Source organism: Erinaceus europaeus, chromosome 6, assembly GCF_950295315.1.
Source record: "Erinaceus europaeus chromosome 6, mEriEur2.1, whole genome shotgun sequence".
NCBI lineage: Eukaryota > Metazoa > Chordata > Mammalia > Eulipotyphla > Erinaceidae > Erinaceus > Erinaceus europaeus.
The window spans coordinates 53,131,589-53,153,643 of record NC_080167.1 but is presented as its reverse complement, the minus strand read 5'-3'; the positions used below and the strand labels follow the sequence as shown (position 1 = coordinate 53,153,643).

The 22,055-nt window shown below is 40.3% G+C and overlaps 1 protein-coding gene and 1 long non-coding RNA gene across 3 annotated transcripts in view; one reads left to right on the top strand and one right to left on the bottom strand.

The window, feature by feature from the left end:
* The window catches only part of ITGA8 (integrin subunit alpha 8), a 183,721-nt gene extending 169,907 nt beyond the window's left edge, over positions 1 to 13,814 (top strand). For both annotated transcript variants that reach the window (XM_060192219.1, XM_007526133.3), the window contains exons 29-30: positions 9,075 to 9,197; positions 10,762 to 13,814. In XM_060192219.1, coding sequence (XP_060048202.1) covers positions 9,075 to 9,197; positions 10,762 to 10,848 — 210 coding nt within the window. In that variant the 3' untranslated portion in view covers positions 10,849 to 13,814. The remainder of the gene's footprint in view (positions 1 to 9,074; positions 9,198 to 10,761) is intronic.
* The window catches only part of LOC132538934 (uncharacterized), a 94,153-nt gene that overhangs the window by 43,607 nt on the left and 28,491 nt on the right, over positions 1 to 22,055 (bottom strand). The gene's annotated exons all lie outside the window — the stretch shown is intronic.

Here is a 22,055-nt window from a genome sequence, read left to right as displayed (position 1 = left end):
CAATAATAAATAAATGAAAAAAGTTTAAGTTGCTTAAAAGATTAATAAAAAGCATGTTTTAGCAGCAGGGAGATATCACAGTGGTTACACAAAGAACTTGCATTCAAGAGGTCTCGGGTTTGATCCCTGGCAGGACCAAAAGAACTGGGCCACGCTCTAACCAAAATCAAGTATAAATAAAGAAAACAAAGGAATTTCTACAAAGCCCTAATATTGTACCTGGAACAAGGTTTCAAGTCCCAATAAGGTTTAGAAACCTTCAGGTCTCACCTCTGGCTAAGTGAGGAAGGCAAAATTTCACAGCCAAGCTATTCCTGTAAACTTTGGTGCCATTTTTAAGCAAGCACTGCCACATCTTTCTTCATTTAGCTTGCCTCCCTTCCTCTCACAAGATGCCTGCTACAATTTGGATTTATGTTCAACCTAAAAAAAAAAAAAAAAAAAAACAGAGGCTTTGGGGATTTTAAATATGGAGTGTCCACCCAGAGAGCTTCAAAGGCTTGTAAGCTCCAAGGAAGATAAAACCGGACCCTTTGGTACTCTCTGAGCACATGTTCTGTAACAAAAACACATGTTCCCGTCAGTTCCATCAACAGCATTGAATCTTTCTGTACCAGCTACAGGTAACTGCTGTTCTTAACTCATCTCAAAAGATGCACAAAACCATCAGCTACATGAGTCCCTTACCCCCACGACCCTTGTTACTACATTTTTCAAAGTCTTGTTATCTGATGCAGGTGATTTACCACACCAACTAGTAAAGATTATTGGAAAAACATTGGAAGTGTTTTTCCAATAAAGTGGAAATGGAAGTGTTTTCTGATTTCCCAATAACCCTTGACTAATTAGAGAAAATCTTGCCAGAAGGAACTTCACTGTAGACAACACTGTAGAAATGTTTCTCTGTGGTTTGACTTGAAGGGACTGTTTGGAGTTGCAAATCTTTTACTTTAGAGTGAGTGCTTCTCAAAGGTCTTGGCATTCTTAACCTGGCAGAAGGAGATTGTTCTAAAGTAGTAAAATCGATTAGAATGGGTAGTTGGGACACCATCAATGGTCCAGGCCATCCATACTCAGCAACTGTAAAAGCCTCACCATACCTGGTTTAGTAATGAGGCCCAATAAGATTAGTTTCTTCTCCTAGACCCTTGTGAGATTACATACATTCTTTTTTCTAGTTCAGAATCTCTTTTTAACATGATCTTCATTCCTTCAACCACTTCTTGAGACCTAGAAAAGCTTGACTTGCTAAAGAAAATAGCAATTCTGGGAGCCGGGCGGTAGCGCAGCGGGTTAAGCGCACGTGGTGCAAAGCACAAGGACCGACATAAGGTTCCCGGTTCGAGATCCCGGTTCGCCTGCAGGGGAGTCACTTCACAGGTGGTGAAGCAGGTCTGCAGGTGTCTATCTTTCTCTCCCCCCTCTATCATCCCCTCCTCTCTCCATTTCTCTCTGTCCTATCCAACAATGATGACATCAATAACAACAACGATAACTACAATAATAAAACAACAAGGGAAACAAAAGGGAATAAATAAAATAATAAAAAAAGAAATAAAATTTTAAAAATTAAAAAAAAAGAAAATAGCAATTCTCCTTTTGTTACTTGCATAATATTTGTAACTAAAGAACTTCTCGTATCATAGACCACCACCATGTCCAGTGATGAGAAAGAGTTTGTGGCACTGAATCATAACAATGCAGCAGGGGGAAAAAAAAAAAAGGATTCAGTTGTTTCAACACATGTTTGTTTATCAGTGATGTCTGGTATTCTGTGCCTGTAACTAAAACCCTATTCCATAATTTCCATGAAGGGGAGAATATTATCATAAAATATAATTCCAAAGGTAGTTCTTATATTTTCTACCTCAACTCTAAGTCCATTTGATTTTCAGAATTGTTAGCAAAACTTTCAGACCTCAGATAGAATTCCTCTACTAAGCAATTGGAGATCAAACTTATGATAAGGGCTGCTTGCCTTAGAGCGACTATTTAAATGTTGTTAAAGAAATGTGTTCAGCTAGGCTACTTTCTGTTATTATTTTGTTCCAAATGGCACTGTAGGTAGAGTGTCTTGGTACATTTATTTTTAAAAATTCCTGTGACTCCACTGAAGTATGTTTATACAAGATTCTGTGATACATAAATACAGATGTCAACATTAATTACAATTGCAAACACAAAGTAGCCTTTCCCTTCTACCTTGGTATTTTGTCAAGATATACAAAAAACATATCATAAACATCAATGATAAACTGTAGGCATATTAAAGATTTATTTATGGCCTTTCAGTCATGATAAAGAACCAGATTTCTAACATGATGAAGGTAAGATAAAATGTTCCCTACTTAGCATCCTTTAAGAGCACGTAAACCACTTACAATTTATGGCCTTGCTTCCTAAAATTGCAGATAATTACAGTAAGTGGATTGTTAAAATCTTATGCTATTTCTTTACATAGTGATCGGTTCTTGATACTTGAAAATGAATTAAAATGGTCTGTTTATTAGATGGCATGTATTTGAAATTTTCTTCCTAAATGTTAAGTGCTTCAACTGCTCAGTATTTATTATCCCTTTATTTACAAAAAAGGGGGGGGGGTGTTTTCTATTTATGAGTGAGAGAGACCAAAGCACCACTGGCGCACATGGTGCTAAGGATGGAGCCTGAGTTCTCAGAATTGCTAGTCTTGCGCTCAGCCTCTCAGCTGCCTCTTTACCCATACCCTTTCTTCTTAATACACTGATTTATAGAAATTATATTTATGAAGCATACCATGTCATCATATGCCATGTTCTTCAATTAAAACCCCTGGTTTTAAATATGCCTTAATGTTCTTCAATTAAAACACTTGGTCTTAAATATGCCTAAAATATTTTCTTCCCTAATACCATCTTCTCTCTTTCTTAAATTTTTTGTTGATTATTTTTATTTACTTGATAGAGACAGTCAGAAATTGAGAGGCAGTGGGGTATAGAGAGGGAGAGAGATGCCTGCATCCCTGCTTTACCATTTGTGAAGCTATCCCCCTGCAGGTGGGGCCAAGGGCTTGAATTCTCGCCCTTGCACGTAACGTGTGCTTAACCAGGTGCACCACCACCTGGCCCCTCTTCTCTCTTTTCCTTAATGTATAGTGGGAGTGAGCTGAATATACATACTCTTTATTTTTTATTCATTTACTCATTTTCATTGGCACCAGGGTTATTGCTGGGGCTTAGTGCCTGAACTATGAATCCACTACTCTTGGTGGCCATTTTTTTCTTTATTTTTTTTATATTTTATTTGAAAGAACAGAGATAAAATAAGGGAGGAGGGGGAGATAGAGAGGGAGAGAGAAAGACAGACACAGACCTGCTTCGCTGCTCTTGAAGCATTCCCTCTGCAGGTGAGTAGCAGGGCCTTGAAACCATGTCCTTGTGTAGCACTGTGTCCTTATAACCCAGCAATACGATCTTAGGCATTTATCCAAAGGACATACAAACACTTATTCAAAGGAACATATGCACCCCAATGTCATAGCTGCATTAATCACAATAGCCGACAAGTTTCCATAACTCCCTGATCAGTGTGTTCTTGAAAAGACTTCACTTTCCAAGACATCTGTCTCTTTCATCAAGCTCATATTTATCCACCTTTTCCTATCAACATCCATCTAGTTGTTCTGCTCTGGAAACCTGAAGAAATGTCTTGCAACACTGTAGGTCTGTATTTCCATTGCCCTTAGTGAAGTGACTTGTTTGCTCACAGCATAATGCCTAATAAATTTAGGAGAATACCTCGGATGAAGGGAGATCTCTGGAGAGGACTGGGCGGTCTTAGTGTCTCCAGAAACGGCCTAGCAGCAGTGGGAAGAGAAAGCAGAATGCAGATGCAGAAGGGCAGACACATCAGTTTGCCTCCTTTTTCTTTTTACCAGAATACTGCTAAGCTTTGGCTTTTGGTAGTGCTAGGAATTGAACCTGGAAAGTTTGCCTGCTTCTAAATTTCTCTATGGGGGGTCGGGCAGTGGCACAGTGGGTTAAGCGCATGTGGCGCAAAGCACAGGGACCAGTGTAAGGATCCCGGTTCGAGCCCCCAACTCCCCACCTGCAGGGGAGTGAGTCGCTTCACAGTCGGTGAAGCAGGTCTGCAGGTGTCTATCTTTCTCTCCCCCTCTCTGTCTTCCCCTCCTCTCTCCATTTCTCTCTGTCCTACCCAACAATGAAAAACATCAACAATGGCAATAATGATAACCACAACGAGGCTACAACAACAAGGGCAACAAAAAGGGGGAAAAAATGGCCTCCAGGAGTGGTGGATTCATGGTGCAGGCACTGAGCCCAGCAATAACCCTGGAGGAATAAATAAATAAATAAATAAATAAATCTCTCTATGTCCCTTCCTCTTAGTTGATTTACATCTGATGATGTAGACAGAGGAAATGTACAGGACATGTATAATCCCAACATAGAAAGCACTCAGGGAAACACTACCAGGATGGCATTTTTTGTAGGAATGTAACATTACTGGAAGGAGATGGCAAACTTTGAAGATGAGAATTTCAGAATCGGTGAACTCAAAAGGACTGTCGGGGATCATCTACTCTCAAACTTTTTAAGACCCTACTTTCAGAATTTTTGAAAGTTAAGTGCAAGCAAAAGGCCAGTCAGTTTTATAACTATACCTATTAAGCTGACTTCTGCTTTAAGAATCCTAATAAACATACCCAGTCCAATTTAGTGTTTTATTTGTACTTTTGCATCACTGCTGCAGAGGAGACTTCCTTCAAATATTACTATTAGTGTTTTGAAAGTAACCTCCCCTGGTTGTTCCTCCCAATGGAATGTTTTTATAGATTGCACTACAAAACCTACAAAATCCAAAGAGTGAAGAAAAAGTACCCAGAAGGGGTATTTTCTTATTCCACTCCATTTCTAAATTAAACTAACCATCTGATCAGTTGATGGCCCTCATTTCAACTTCTTTAGTTTCTATTTTTACTCACAAAGTTTCAACTGTTTCCTGTGTTCAATGTATAGCTGAGTAGGTGACTTAAGATAGGAACTATAGGTGAGGGAGATAGCATAATGGTTATGCAAACAGACTCTCATGCCTGAGGCTCCTAAATCCCAGGTTCAATCCCCCGCACCACCATAAACCAGAGCTGAGCAGTGCTCTGGTGTTTCTCTCTGCGTGTCTGTGTCTCGGAATTGATCTCAAAAATAAAATATAAAAAAAAGATATGAACTGTAATAGATAAATCAGGAGGTGGAAGATTAAAAGGCATTATTGCCCATCTTTAAATTCCCTAGTATCAAATTTTTAACAGTCTCTAATACATGTATAAAATATAGACTGAAATTATGTTGTTTCTTCTGTGAATTTAGAGTTGATAAAGGATGAAACATTTATAATAAACCTTAAAATTTATACCTAGTTCTTTATCCCACGGCACTGTAACTTGCCTGTGAGTACATGCTACATTTATTCCTTGAAGTTCCTTTCAAAATTCTGAAATTCTCATTACCAAGCTGCATATATCTGCTGCCAGAAATATTAGGGTCATTTTAAATAGTTACATCCCTTTTGCTAAGCACCTGAAGATGTCAAAATCACCAATGATTTCATATGTGTTATCAGATTAAGGGAAAAAAAGATTAAGAGATATGATCCAGGGCTGAGGGGACAGCATAAAGGTTATGGGAAAGACTTTCATGTCTGAGGTCCCAGGTTTAATCACCAGCACCATCATAAATCAGAGCTGAGCACGGCTCTGGTCTCTGTCTCTCTTTATCCTTATTTCATTAAAAAATAAGTAACTAGGGGGCAAGGTAGTGGTGCACCTGGTAGAGAGCACACATTACAATGCACAAGGAATCAGGTTCAAGCCCCTGGTCCTTAACTGCAGGGGGGAAGCTTCACAAGAGGACAAGCAGTGCTGTAGGTCTCTATCTATCTGTCTGTCTATCTGCCTGCCTATCTATCTTCCTCTCTATCTCCCATTCCCTCTCAATTTCTCTGTCTATATCCAAAGTAAATTAATAAAATATTTAAAAATAAATAAAAATATTTTTAAAAAGATATGATCAAGAAGAGCTCCAGTTTCTGGCATCAAATGCCATTTGACTAGTCAAATGCAGACAAAGGATATTTTTAGAATACACTACTTGGGCCACAGAATCCAGGTGGCATGTGACCGACTGCTTGGAGTCCTCGCAGTAAATCTCTCCAATATATTCATGATCCAATGGATCATATGGTAGCTGTGTCCTTTAGCTTCTTGAGGAGCCTCCATTCCATTTTCCAAAGTGATTGTCCCTGTTTACATTCCCACAATGTCATCATTTAGTCTGGATGTAAATGACGTTTGGAGAACCAGGTGAGTTAAGCATCCATATGTCTGCTGTTCAGGGAATGTGTGGACTAAGGTGGAAGGTGCAGTAAGGCCTTGACATGCTGAAAAGAGCATTTGAGGATGTTTGAATTTAATCATGACAGCAGGAGTGAAGACCTGAGCTTGGAGTGGACTCAGTAAGTACTCAGTAAGGACTCAAGTTGTGAAAACACCCATATTTTCCCAGCCAGAGGAAGCTCCAGAGTCACCAGCCTTCATCATGAGTTTGTCCTCTCCTGAATGGTGCCTTCGAGTTTCTGTATAGCAGGGTCATGACTGAACTTTTGCTCCCTTAAGTCAACATGGTTTAAAGAAGAAGCACTTTGGCAATTTTAATGGAGGGAATAATTACTTCCCTATAAAAACCAAAAAGGCCTGCCTTAGTGAACAAGATTGTTGATCTAAAAATATCTTTAATTCTCTTTTCTTTCATAAAATACACACACACACACACACACATATATATATATACACAAGACCGGTTACTTCTTGTCTCTTTGGTCTAAGATTACAGATTACGGGTTATTTAATAATAAAAAATTATTAGAAATGAATTAACAATTTAAGCCCAAAGTTAAAATTCAATCAGCTTACTAATTTGAAACCTTCAGTGTTTAGATTGAAGGAAGGAATATATACTCAGAACTGAAGTCTGTGCATTAAAAAGCTTGAGACATTTAATCTATTTTTACCCTCTCATATTGATTAAACAGGATTTATATACCTCTAAGCTAACAGAAGTATATATTAACACTATTCCCACCACCAAAGGTCTGTGCCCCTACCTCCACCCCTCTATAGTCAAGCTGAAAATCTATCCTTGCCCAAATTCAGTCAAATTCTGCCTTGCATTTCCCTTTCTGTACTTCTTAATTTCTGTTTATGAAATGAATCATCTCATACTTGTCTTTATCTTTCTGGATTATCTCACTCAATATAATTCCTTCTAGCTCCATCCAAGAAAAAAATAATAATTAGCAACCTGGACAGGTCACTCCATGTTTTTTTTTTTAATTTAAAAAAAAATTATTTATTCCCTTTTGTTACCCTTGTTGTTTTGTTGTAGTTATTATTGTTGTCATTGTTGGATAGGACAGAGAAATGAAGAGGAGAGGGGAAGACAGAGAGGGGGAGAGAAAGACACCTGCAGACCTGCTTCACCACTTGTGAAGTGACTCTCCTGCAGGTGGGGAGCTGGGGGCTCGAACCGGGATTCTTACACTGGTCCTTGAGCATCGCGCCATGGTGCACTTAACCTGTTAAGCTACTGCCTGACTCCCAACTCCATGTTTTGTTAAATGATGTATGTATGTATGTATGTATGTATGTATGTATGTATGTATGTATGTATGTATTTTTATCCATTTATGAGAAAGAACCAAAGCATCACTTCAGTAGATGTGATGCCTGGGATCAAACTTAGGACTTCATGCCTGAGGGTCCAGTGCTTTCTCTACTGCACCACCTTCTGGGCTGCTTGCTTCTTGGTTTTGTGTGAGCGGAGTTTCTCTGCTGACTGAGTCTCCCAATGGCCAGGCCTCCAGCACATGGATAATAGGAGAGCTTTTTCTGTCCACATGGGAAGGCAGGGATAATTCCTGGACACTGAGCATGCAGTACTGTTCAGGCTCTTGTGCAGATTCCCTTGCAACAGTGGAGAATGAAAAGAGTTCCAACAGGACATGAAAACTGGACTGAAGGGAGCTCTAAGACATCAAGTCAGTGTTCCCTAGTTAGTCCCATCAGGTGCAAGAAGGAAAGCCTTCACTCTCTGGGCTGTCTTTCCATGATGAGGTATTCCTTCTAGGGAACAAAGCTGTGGTGAGACTGAATAGTTGTCTAAATGTCATGGTTCTCTCATCTGTAAAATGGAGCGATTGGATCATGTGATCTCTGACCTAACACTTTCAACAGTCCCTGGAAGTTTACTTTGCCCTTCTATGTAGTTAGCTGCATTCACACAGAGGGATGTGAAGATACACCTGGACTTCTGTGGGCTCTGTTTTCAGTCATTATAGTCATAAGGATCCAGCCATGACATCTGACCTTGTTGCTTCCTGGTCCACCCTGAGTCTATTTCCAGCCAAATACCCTTCAGGTTTCCATAATTAGACTTCTATCCAATTTAGGGGGCCTGAGGATATGCCAGTGCTTAAGATTTCATGTTCAAATTCTGAAGCACTTTCAGCTTCCCGTAGGACTCCCAATAATAATAATAATAAAATTAAAGAACCTTTTTAAAAACAGAACTAAGAGGCCAGGCTGTTGTGCAGCAGGTTAAGCCCACATGGCCCGAAGCCCAAGGCCCAGGGTAAGGATCCCGGTTCAAGCCCCCAGCTCCTCACCTGCAGGGGGGTCACTGCACAAGCGGTGAAGCACGCCTGCAGATATCTATCTTTCTCTCCCCCTCTGTCTTCCCTACCTCTTTCAATTTCTCTGTGTCCTATCCAACAATGACAACAGCAATGACAACAACAATAATAATAATGACAACAACAAGGATAACAACAAGGGCAACAAAATGGGAAAAATGGGCTCCAGGAGCAGTGGATTCATAGTGCAGTTACCTAGCCCCAGCAATAACCCTGGAGGCAAAAAAAAAAAAAAAAAGAACTAATCCCAATATTATATTGGCAATTGTTTTATATTTCACCAAGTTGTCTTCAAGTTAGAGTTCATCTGCTTTATTTTTCTATTTCAGATTAAGACATCAGTTATTTGGGCAACTCCAAATGTTTCCTTTTCAATCCCATTATGGGTAATAATACTAGCAATACTTCTTGGATTATTGGTTCTGGCTCTTTTGACGTTAGCTTTATGGAAGGTAAGTTTATTTACTTTCTTTTGGCAAACTTAATGTTTATGTAGCTGACATTTTAAGATTGGGGGTACTTAATGCTGCTTTTATCTTGAGATTTCTTGTAAGTAAATATATAGAGATGTCAATCTTATTAACTGTAACCTGTGACCTACTTTCCAATATGTATGGGTTGATGATGCTATGATGAAGACTTCTTTTTATTGCTTAATTAACCAGAAGCTTCAGTTTTTGATTATATGGTCCGGTCAATCTTTTGAAAGTTTTCATTGAGAGTATTATACAGGTGCAATTAATAAAGATCAATCCCAGTTGGTTTTAATTTGGACTACCAGGTTAAATAGATCATTCATATACTTTTAATCTTTCCAGTTAGTCCATTCACATTAGTAAGCCTTAGCTGATTCTTTCATGTGTTTTATTCAAGTTTGTTCTAAATGTCTACAACAGAATTTAATTTCTGGGCCCTAAACCAACATTCTGCCAAGTTTCACAGAGTTTTGGATTGCAACATAGAACAATGTCACAATTACATGACTATAGAAGTAATTAACCCAGTCACATCTTGATTAACTGCTATTGTTGTGGTTCTCCAAAATCACATTGAATTTTTAATTTAAAACAATATGTGGTATGCTTAATAAAATGAGAAGATCTTTCTTTGTATGTTAAATAGTGGTTTACTTATGAATATCAGCTGTTTGGTGCCATCCGGAGCCCACACAGCCCAGTGTGAAATAATAGAAGGAAGCTTTTATGTTATTTAGAAACAGAAACAAAGTTTTGTGTCTCTATTGTTATAGCCACTACATTTACATAAATGGCAGAGAAATGTGTGCCATTTGACAGAGCATGGCATTCATCATACAAAATAAAGCTGACTTGATAGTTAATAAGCTAACCCCAGGGCTTCCTACATAAGAAATAAGAAGTAAGAATTGAGGTTCCCAGTCTCAAAGAAAAAAATAGACTCTCCAATACTAAATACTAAGTTAAAATTCACGTCACTGATGACTCTAGAATCTACTGTTTCCTCAGTTTTTAGTGGGTCTTTGGATAGTTAACAAGATGTTCCTAAGATTGAGGGGGGGGGAAGACAACTGTAATTTTCCCCCAAGTGCAGAGAGGCATGAATCCCTCTCTACCCACCTTCCCATAACCCACTGCAAGGCGGCTAGCAACACACTTTCGGAGAGAATCTCCCCTCCTGGGCAGCAGTTAGTGCTGCTGATGCTGCAGAGGATGTACAGGAAAGCAGAAAGGGAACCTTGAGGTCTAGCTGTTGTGATTTTAGAAAATGTATCAGATTCATGAGTGGTTTGTACACAAAGACCTGTTCCTAACTACCACAGCAGGAAGAAGGACCCAGACATTCTGCCAGTTGAAATAAATTCCTCTCTTGAGGTGAAGGGCACACTGCTTTCTTCATCTTCTCATTTGGAGAACTGGGTGATTCCTATTCACAGAACTCCAAATTCCTTAGAAAATATACCAAGTGAAAAAAAATTTTTAAATGAAGGCTGTCATAAGTATACCAAATGAACTGATTTTTTTTTTCTTCTTTTTGTAGTGTGGATTCTTTGACCGGGCCAGACCCCCTCAAGATGATATGACTGACAGGGAACAACTGACCACCGAGAAAACCACAGATGCATGAAGAGGAACCAAAGGCGAACCAACTCAGACACTGGCCCAACTCAAAGAAAAGAAGGAACAAAGGTTTTCCTCAACCTGTCGGTGACCCAGGACACATCAGAACCTTGGAACATATCACCTCATCTACACACTACACTTGGGAGAAGTTGCCATAGAGTTCACCGGCCCTTTTGGAAAAGGAAATAGCCTCAACACTATAGAAAAACTCAGCCATCATAGCAGACTACTTTTGCTTTGGTTATGCTGTCTTTGGCAGACACATTGAATTGAAGATGGGAACTGAACTTGCTTTCCAGGTAAAAACCTGCCTGATGTCACAATGGTAAAATGTCTGAGTCACTCTAGGATTTAGAAGGTGCACTAGAACTGAGCCTTCCAACACTACTGTATCCAATGGAACATTTAACACCTCCCTATGGAAAAGAAACATTTCTGATGGCATCATGACTCAGGGAGACAAGCATGTTGTTGGGACTGTGAACATACTTTTGAAAAGACAAAGATAATCTTGAAAGTGAGGGAAGCTTTTATTTATCTTCTGTTTCTCCAGGCTGATTTTCCAGTCATCTTGGGGGTTTGGAAATGAAGATTTTGGCTAGCTGGTTTTTGAAATCACTCACTAAATATCCTTCTAAGACAAGCATTTTGTGCAGATAAGTGTGACAGAGTTTTTCTAGGATTTAGACAACTTAAGGAAAAGCAGATAACTTTGAGGAGGCAGTTTCATGTAAGACCTTGCCGCCTTCTACCTGAAGTTACTTTTATTCACTCTCCCCACAGACTCAATCTGCTTAATTTAGCTTTTTGCTATCTCCCCTTACAAAAGCACCTCCTCCCCCCAGTTTAGTTAACACTACAGGAATTTCAAGGTGCTCACTACCCTGTGTAGTGTTTCAAAGTGATAGCAAAATTTCTGGGGTTCACTCATTAACAAAACAGTTAACATATGAGTGTTATGTTAATAGCCATAATATTTAGCTTAGGATTAAGTCCCTGTTCTCTGCACTATTTTTTCAAACTGATAGAACCAGACAAAACATGTAAAGCATAAGTAGGGAGGAAATATAAAGTGATATAGATGTGAGAGGAACCAGAAAATTAGATTCCTAAGGAACTTAGAACTGCCTTTCAATTTTTACTACTCATTTTTACGACTAGTCTTTTCTAGTACATGTTGGAAAATAATCTTTAACCTGTCTTCCCTTCATCTTGGATTTAAGCATCACAAAACTTGATGTCTAAAGCCCCTGTAAATAGTCCATAATCATGTGTGATAATCTCCTTTTTGAAGTAAGATGGACCAGCCAAATTCATATAGTCTGTATTTTGTACAGACAGTTTGTATCCGTTTGAAATGTTAAAAAATTACTTATGAAGAAATGCTGAAGAAATTTTTATATTTATGTGCAATATTTTATAGACCTATGTATCAAAAGAGCATGTTTACACTGGCATTTTTTATTGTTTAAATTAACATCCTGAATATTAAGTACAATAGAACAAGAGGACCCAAATCCTTCTGTTTACAAAGCAGTTGGAAAATCTGTATCCCCACTGCAACAACACTTGATTTGAAAGATGAGGCCAACTCCCACCCAGACACTAAATTTTCTGTCATGCCTGAACCTAGAGAAGAGCCATTGGCTGTGGTTTCAGAGCCTCATTGGAAACCAAATGAAAGGCACATGGGAGGACACACAGATGCAGTTCGTGTTCCTCCTGCTGGAAATAAAATCCTTTTGAGGTAGTTGTTTCAAGTCTGTCTCACTGGGTGTAGATCACTCATCCCTTTAGGAGCTGGAGGGTCTGACACCAGCCTGTCAGGGGGTAGGGGATGTTCTTTGGTGTTAGAGAGTGTCTAGGAGATTTGGTTTTGTTGGGAGCTGGTCATCTGTGGGATATGATTGTAAGGATTCCCCAAGACAGGTCTCTGCCCCCAAGTAAAGCCCTAACACTTGTTGACTTTTGACCAACAGAGATGCAGCCCTCAGGATTCTGTGTTATACAGAATCTCTAGGTAAACACAATTGTCACTTCTTAAATTATTTTTTATCAGTGATTTGCCAGTTTTGCAATATTATAAGATGAAAATAGGTACAGTCTCCGTGGAAAACTTATACAGAGTTCTTGGACAAATAAAATTGGAAATACCTTATGATCCAGAAATACCACTCCTAGGCATATATCCAAAGGACATGGAAACACTTGTTTGAAAGGATTTACGCATCCCTATGTTCATAGCTGCACTACTCACAATAACCAAAGCATGGAAGCAAGCAACCACTGCCTTTTTAGCAATCATTTCTGACAGAACTTTTTATCAGTCTAGATCAAGGAGACTCTGTGAACAGAGGTCTCCAGGCACCTAAATGTGACAGGAAGGGGCAGGAGCAAGACTGGGACTCAGGACAGAACAGGTCTGAGGGTTTCCAAAGTCAGCCATGCCTTCCTCACAGTTCTGGTCAAAAAGGTTCCCTTTTAGAGAGCCTCATGCCACAGGTTTCTTCCTCAGAGGTCAACATACAGGCAGTGCCTTCTCCAACACTCAGACGTGGACTCCAATTAAGGAAAGGGGCCCTCTGGGGACAACTGAACCCCCAGCTATCTGTCATAAAGGATTACCAATGCACTAACTATCTGCTTCTGGTCATAACACTGCTGTTTGTTTCTGCAGACAAAACGGTGCCACAGACTCCTCTGAGAGTCTCCTTATAGTTTAACTATCCCTTCTACAATTCTTGGAACTGTTTTTTTTTTTTCAGACAAGGAAAAGGTGGACCAATTGAGTGTTGTAACTTTTTATACAGTATGCAAATAACATGTACTATTCACCACTGAAAAGCCTCTCTTTGAACAACACTCTTTTCCTTGTTTTATTTAAATGTGTGTGTGTGTGTAGATATGTGCAAAGATTTCCATGTACCTATTTACCCTGTCACTAATAAAGTTTAAAAACTAAAGACACAATGGTGTAATTGTGGTTTTTTTCATGAGCAATGGAAAACTTTCCCATAGCAGCAGACACCAAAGATTTCTATCCTTTGTTTTTTCCTCCACTGAGGCCTCATGCCTGCAACAGTCCACTGCTCCCGGTAGACTTTTGATTTCAAATAGAAAGAGATAAAGAGGGAGAGAAGCAAAGAAATAATGAGGAGAATTCTCCAGCGTTTTTGAATCTCCCTCTGTTGTTCTCATTCTGTGCTGGGGATTTGAGCTGAGGTGCTCATTCATGGTAATGTGCACCCTATTGGGTGTGCTATCTCCTGGCTCTAAAGGTCTCTATCTTTATATCTTGTTTTTCTACTCCTGAGTGGGAGTAGATAGCATAATGGTTATGCAAAGAGACTCTCATGCCTGAGGCTCTGAAGTCCCAGGTTCAATCCCCTTGCATCACCATAAGCCAGAGATGAGCAATGCTTTGATAAAATAATAAAATAATAGGGCACCAAAGTAAAAACCCTGTGGTGAGGGGTAGACATGCAACTTCCTGAGACAGTGGGGGTGGAAGTGGGTGGGAGGGATGGGGTCACTGTCTTTTGGTGGTGGGAATGGTATTTATGTACACTCCTAGTAAAGTGTAGTCATATAAATCACTAGATAATTAATATGAGAGGGGGAAAATTAATTGTATGTCTTGAAGTTTTTAAAACACAGACTGAGTCTTTTTAATATACAGGATGTGAATTTGATGTGCGGACTCTCTCAAAAGCCTAGACCAAGTAGATCAGAAGCAACCAATAGCACAGCTATATACAAGATACTGGGTACTGTACAGCAAACCCTAACAAAAGGACTTTTCAAAGTTAACCCAATTACCAAGTAATGTGAAGATAACATTAACTATCCATTGTCTTTTTGAACCCTAAGACAGCAGGAATCTCACATCTCCACTATAGAGCCTCTACTTCCCCCAGTCCTGGAACCTTTGGATAGGGCCCACTTTCCTGTATGCCTCTCCCAATCCATATCAAATAATATTGCATCTGTTGATCACAATCTAATCAACACGATTGCCACCTCAACATGCTTCAGCTCAAACTGTGTCCAGAGACTTCACGTGTGGAATGACAACCCTTCAGCTTCATTACTCGGGTGAGACCTTTCCTTACATAGTATTCTCTAATTACATCCCAGGTGGTTCACTTTCTAACAAAGACCCAAAACCTAGATATACACCAGTTTCTATGAGAGAGAGCATATGTTCACACGTATCCATAAACGAGTGCAAAATATATACCTGAAAGCAGAAGTACACTAGAGTTTGCAGTGAGTACCCCCCTAACACTTCCTCTCCACTATTCCAACCTTTGAGTCCATGATTGCTCAACAATTTGTTTGGCTTTGTATGTTAACTCTCTTTTCAGTCACCAGGTTCCAGATGCCATCAGGATGCCGGTCAGGCTTCACTGGACTGAAGACCCCACCAATGTGTCCTGGAGCTCCACTTCCCCAGAGACCCACCCTACTAGGGAAAGAGAGAGGCAGACTGGGAGTATGGACTGACCAGTCAACGTCCATGTTCAGCGGGGAAGCAATTACAGAAGCCAGACCTTCCACCTTCTGCAACCCACAAGGACCCTGAGTCCATGCTCCCAGAGGGATAGAGAATGGGAAAGCTATCAGGGGAGGGGGTGGGATATGGAAATTGGGTGGTGGGAATTGTGTGGAGTTGTACCCCTCCTACCCTATGGATTTGTTAATTTATCCTTTCTTAAATAAAAAATAAATTAAAAAATAATAATAATAAAATAAATAAATAAAATGTTTCGCCATGGAGAAAATCTGAAAGTGCAAAAACAATGCTTCTCTGGGGTCATGAAAATGGTCTGAACTTTGCAGCTGGGGAAGTTGCTCAGTAGTAGATCAGAGCACAAGCAAGCTCAAGGTTCCAAGTTTCATTCCCAGCACCACACATGCTGGAGTAATGCTCGTGCCCCCCCTTTCTCTTTCTCTCCCTCATTAAACACATAACTTTTTTTGAAAGAAATGAATGAAAAAGGGAGAGAGCAATAAAGAGAAAGAGAAAGGTAGGTAGGAAGGAACTGAATTCAGACTGGAAATATTTGCACAACTCAGTGAATATACTAAAAATATTGAATCATAAATTCATAATCTGTCATTTAATCTCAATAAATATGTCTGAAAGAAGTTTAAGTCACTTTTAATACTTTTCGTCTTATGGAACTCATTTCTCATCTCTGTAATGAGTTTCCAGGTGTGTCTACATATAAATCCCATCTTCTTTCTCAAAGTTCCCTAGTCGTTGGCTAACTATTGACAGAAGGAAGACTCCCCCATCTGCCAATGACTTAGCAAATTTCTATACTAGACCAATCTGCATTAGCCTAAGTATGCCATTTCCTTCATATTTCTGTTAGTACTTTAAAATATTTTGTAAATGTTATAAAATATTACTTTAATTTATACTTCACTGGGATTCTGAATATTTAACACACATCTAATTTTGAGTTCTAATACTTAACATTCAGTATCAATAAAGTCATTGCTCAGATACCCTGAAAGATGGGAACTGTCTCCCCTTTGCTAGCAGGCATGCATGAGTCCTACAGACAGGGATCCAGTGCCCTGTGTTTTCCCTACAGCTCAAAGCAAATGGTAGGATGAGTTCTTCTCTTCGAATTGTATATCACTCACACTTCAAAGCCCAGGCACATCTAAAGGCTTATGGTATTCCAGGGTTGCCTGTGTATTCCAGATGAAAAAATATAAATCCAAATCTGAAATTCAGCAGCACTGGTGTTGGAGATCAAAGCACTATCCCAGCACAAACTGATTGGAACTAGGCTTCCCTGCCGTACACACAGAAGGGTCTACCCTGGGTCAGCCACCACCAGCCCCTATTAAAGCCCACACAAGCTCATGAAGAAGGAATTTACCAGGTTCTTTGTAGTATTAAGATGCTTTGTAGCTGACTACATGCAAGTGATAACTTTGTCACTTCCAGCCATTTTTTATGTAGACACTCCATGCATGGAATCAATTCTTTCTAAACACTTAATCAAGATTCCGGTACTACCAAAAATGGGCAAAACGATAAGGATCAGTCCTTGCAGATTTCTGTGGCAAGTCAGAATTCTTGTACAAATTGACATTCCTCTGTGAAAACAACACTGTACCCACAGCCTACCTACCCTGATGGCTGTAGCATCCTAGTGCCCTCAGAATATACTAAGGCATGAATTCTTCCTAATGATACACATATAGCACTTCCCTAGGATCCAAAGTTCTTTTTCCCAAACATACCATCATTTCCTTTGCAGGATGCTGATGGTGTTAATAGGCTGACTTATTTAATATGAGATGCTTAAAGCATTTGAAAATTTTGAGCAAAGCCAAACACCCTCCCCACCCTAGTGATGCGTCAATCTGTTGGTGAGCTCAGTGTGGCCTGAGTTCATAGCACATAACTGCACTCCCATGTTAAATTCCCCCACCCCCAAAATACCATCTGCCTGACACACAACCCTTTGGAATTGTTTATGAGCAAGTGCTCTGTTATTTATGATTGTTGGCCAAAATCCATGTGGGAATGCAGCCTGATACTAGTGCCTCTTGACAATAAAAGGTCTCAAACTGAACTTCAATGGGCACCATGAAGTGACACAGCAGGAAAACTGAATGGCTCTGTGCCCTTGCACACTTCAGCTATGTGTCTACTGTGCATCAGGGTGGAGAAGCAATCAGATTATCTGCAAACTGCACAGCCTTCTCACCTTGGGGGTGATTTTTTTCCAAAGCAATAACGAAGACACATAAACGCCACACTTCCCTGTGCCACTGAAAGTCAAATGTTACAGCTGCTTTTGCATGAAGAAAAATTTGCTTTGTTACCATTCAAATACACAACCAAAGGCCAGAAGCTTTTCATTCAAAGAAGTGTCTGTCTTTATACTGGTGGAAGTGGGGAAGGGTGAGAAAGCCAGGCTGAACTTGGAGGTAAACAGAGAGGGTTTGAAGGACACCAAGCCTTCCAGCCTCTTGGACCCTTGGTCCTAGAACAAAGCCCATAGTAGGGCTTCACTGCTCTCTATTTTTTTCAAGGGGGCAAGGCCAGCAGGACTGGAGTCCCCAGGGCTGTCCTGGTTCCAGACTCAGCTCTGACATGTGAACTGCCAGCGTCAAGTTCAGCCCAGTTTATCAGTCTCTGCTCATCTCCACAGGGCCACTCAGATGGTTCGAATCCAGTGCTTTGGAGGTCTGGTGTCAGCAACAATGAAGACTTCCCCAGTTTCAAATGTTTGTATTTCCACACCCAATTCACCTAATGGACTACAGGGGGTGGGTGTATTTAATAATTTTTATATCTAGAACAATTCGTAATTGGTGTCAGCAAAATAGCTCATTTTGGATAGTGTGTTGCTTTGTTATGTTTATGACCCAGGTTTGAGCCCAGCCTCCACTGCACTGAAGGAAGCTTTGGTGCTGTGGTCTTATTCACTCACTCTTTCTCTCTACCTCTAGGTTTCTATTTTAAAAAGGAGTGTTTTGGGATTTTTTTTTCTTTTTGCCTCTAAGGTTATTGCTGGGGCTCAGTGCCTGCACTATGAATCCACTGCTCCTGGAAGCCATTTTCTTCTCATTTTGTTGCCCTTGTTGTTGTCATTATTATTATTGCCACTGATATTGTTGTTGTTGGATAGGTCAGAGAGAAATGGAGAGAGGAGGGGAAGACAGGGAGGGAGAGAGAAAGACAGACACCTGCTGACCTGCTTCACCACTTGTGAAGCGACCCCCCTGCAGGTGAGGAGCCGGGGGTTTGAACTGAGATCCTTACGCCGGTCCTTGTGCTTTGCGCCACATGCGCTTAACCTGCTGCACTACTGCCCAGCCCCCTAAAAAAGGAGTTTTTTAATTTGAAAAGAGAATTCTATATTTAAACATTCATACTAGTTTCTCAAGGCTACCACAACAAAGTACAAAAAAAAAAAAATGAGTAACCTAAGAGACTAAATATTTATTGGCAAATAGTACTAAGTTAAGTTCAAAACACTTTGTCAATCTCAGGTCACCTCCTTGCCTCCCCAACCCCTGCCACGACATGTAAGCCTGCCCAGTCTTTTTAAGGTCACAGCTTCAATATGATTGGAAACACCCACAGTTCAGAATATGACTGGATTTAGAAACAAGGGGGAATCTAAGCCAATATTTCTTGTGTCGTTAAGAAAAGTACAAGCATGGTCACAGACATACACAGAGGGAATACCATGGGGGACATGTGGAAGGAAGCAGGTGCAGAGGGAGAACTGGAGTGTAGTATGAATGAGCCAAGAACCTGAAACTTACAGGAGTTATTTCCCTTGATCCTTCAGGTCAACATTTACATTCTTGCAGAAATAGAGGACAGAAATAATGAGACTGGAGAGAAAGACATGGTGTCAGGCAGCCCCCTGCTCCATCCTCCATTGCTGACACTATGGCCTTTTTACATAAACATTGTTTTGCCTGATCTGCCTTCTTTCTACCTTGAGACCCGCCCTGCCTGTAGGGTACATTAACCCCGTCAGTTAAAACCCTAGCAACTGTTGCTACGGAAGCTTTCTACCTTCCCGCTCTTTCCTTTTCTCCACCCCCTTTCCTAGCCATTTCCTTTTGCGACTTGCCACTTCCAGTTCTAAATATATAAAAGCGTTGTCTGATCAATAAAGACGCACTGCACTTCCACTCCACCACAAGTTCCTGGTCTCTCTCGTGTAGCTGAGTAAGCAGCAGCCCAGGTTGGCTCAGGTCGAGTTCTCTCCAACCCAGAGAGCACATGCCCGGGAAGAAACACCCTCACGCTAGCCTGACATTCAGGTGCCTGAACAGGGATCTACCCCCCCTCGGCTTCACACACAAGCGGCAGACGTATGAAAGTGCCCCAGTTAAGTATAAGGCCTTGGCTCTCTGCAGCCTCATGTTTTAAGAAGGCACTGTGATTCTTTTTTTCCCTCTTCTTATTTTCCTGAGACCCCTCTGTTATGGGCGACCTTCCTCCTTATCAAAATGAATCCCAAATCCTCTACTCTTTTTTTTGCTAAACAAGTTTTCTATCTCTGGGACATTGGGCTCTGGGCACACCTTGGTTTCTCTTGACTGTGGTCGCAGCTTTTAGGAGATATGCAGGGACCCCTCCCAAAAGGACTGAGGGCAATTCTAATTTGGGAAAAGGCCCCAGTCTAAGAGACCTTGAGGCTGCGATCCAAGAGTTAAAGGAGATGGTCATTCAGCTTACCCAGCACCATACATGCTTTCTAGAGAAAGCAAAGCCTGACCCACCCTAAACCCTCGGCATTTCACCCAGAGGCTCCCATTTTAGCAGACACATCAGACAGGTAATAACAACATTAAGGTCTTCCTGTACAATAGCCCAAAATGAAACCTTTGTCTAGTTGAGTATGAACTGAGAGTTACAGCCACAAAACAATTGTCCTCTTCTGCTGCTAGAACCCTATTCTTTAAACTTGTTTTTACATATGATTTAATAGTGATACATAAAATTATAAGACAATATGGTTATAATTCCATACTACTCCCACCACCAGAGTTCTGTGCCCCCCTCATTCTCCAGCAGAAACTGCTATACTTTTCCCAAGATGATAGATATGGGTTGACCATCTACCTATATACATATACACACACACACACACACACACACATATGTGTGTGTGTATATATATATATAATAAATATAGTATATATTATATTATACTATATTAATTATATATATATTATATTATACTATATTATATTATATTATTTTTACTCACTTCTATGGTCCTGCCTTCATTTCCTTCATTGCACTACTTCTGCTTGTTCTTCCTTTTTCCTCTTCCCTCTCAGATAAACAAAACAGTGCCTAACTTTCTCTGGTGTTTTTCAGATTCTCTCCCCCTTTCAGTGATGGTATAAAAACAAAGATTCCTGTTGACAAACATTCTGGGTCCTGGTGAAACTGGGGTTCAGAATCCTTTCGTCATCTTCCCTTAACATTTCCTCTAAGAGTATGGACTCAAATTCTTTTGGGGTGCAGAAGGAGAGAGCTCTGGCTTCTGTAACTGCTTCTAGAACCCTATTTAGATTCTCTGTATGATCCCTATCAACACCTACAAAGCTAGATACAGCTTTCCTAATTTCCAGAAAACATGGATAGAGAAATTCATTCCTTAGGTCATTTGCCAAGATCTGAACTGACTCCCAAGTCACAGAGATTTCAGAGTGTGAGAAGAAGTTTACCCTAAATCATCTTCCTCACACCAAAATTCTACTGGTTGGCAGCCTGAATGGCAGAATGAATTGAATTGTTTGGTTAAGCAATTAATTTTTCCATCTCAATTCAGAAAACTAAGAGTTCATTTTGTGTCCTGCCAAGACCTCCAATAATTGCAGTCTAGTGGTTTCATTGCTTAGGAGATATTTTGTTTTTATCTTTGAAAACCAAGGGTAATGAAGGATTAACCTCTGGCAAATAGATTTCTAATTTAATCCTCTACCCAGGAGGTCTGCAAACTGCATTGATATCATTGTTCACATGCACTTCAGGCAGTGAGAGGTGGAAATGTGACACACTTCTACTTTTTTTTTTTTTTGTGTGTGTGTGTATGTATGTATGTATGTATTAAAGTACTATGCACACTGGTGAAGGAACCTAGAATGAAATTGCACATGGAGAGCTGAAAGGTCAAAGAACACCCTCAGGAACATCTTCCTGCCTGGATGCTCAAATGTAGAGAGAGAGCTGTGCCCAGGAGAAGGCTACATGCTGAGACTGGGCAAATAGAGAGGAGAGCTTCTCTCCAAGTTTTGTAAATGGACAACCAAAGACAGGGGAACGAGGAAGAAATGTGGGACCCTTCTAAGGACTTTCTCCCTCATGTGTTCTGTTCTTGTAGGAGGCAGAAATGTTATGGTTAGCTTGAGTGTGTGACTTTCATTCCTCCCACATGGCAATGCAGAATCACAGTTTCAACAGAATTTGACCTGCTCTCACAGTCCTATTTTTCACTCTCTCCTGTATTTACACCCTTTGCCACATGGCTTTGCTGTTCTTGTTGACCTTGTTGATCACAAGGTCACCTGTCCTTGCATATCCTTAATCCTGAGTCATGTGACCTGTTGGATTTAAAGGGGTGTTAGCAGAGATTGGGAGAACCACATGATGTGAGATGACTACACAAATTCTCCCATCACCAATGACAACAACAGGGAAGT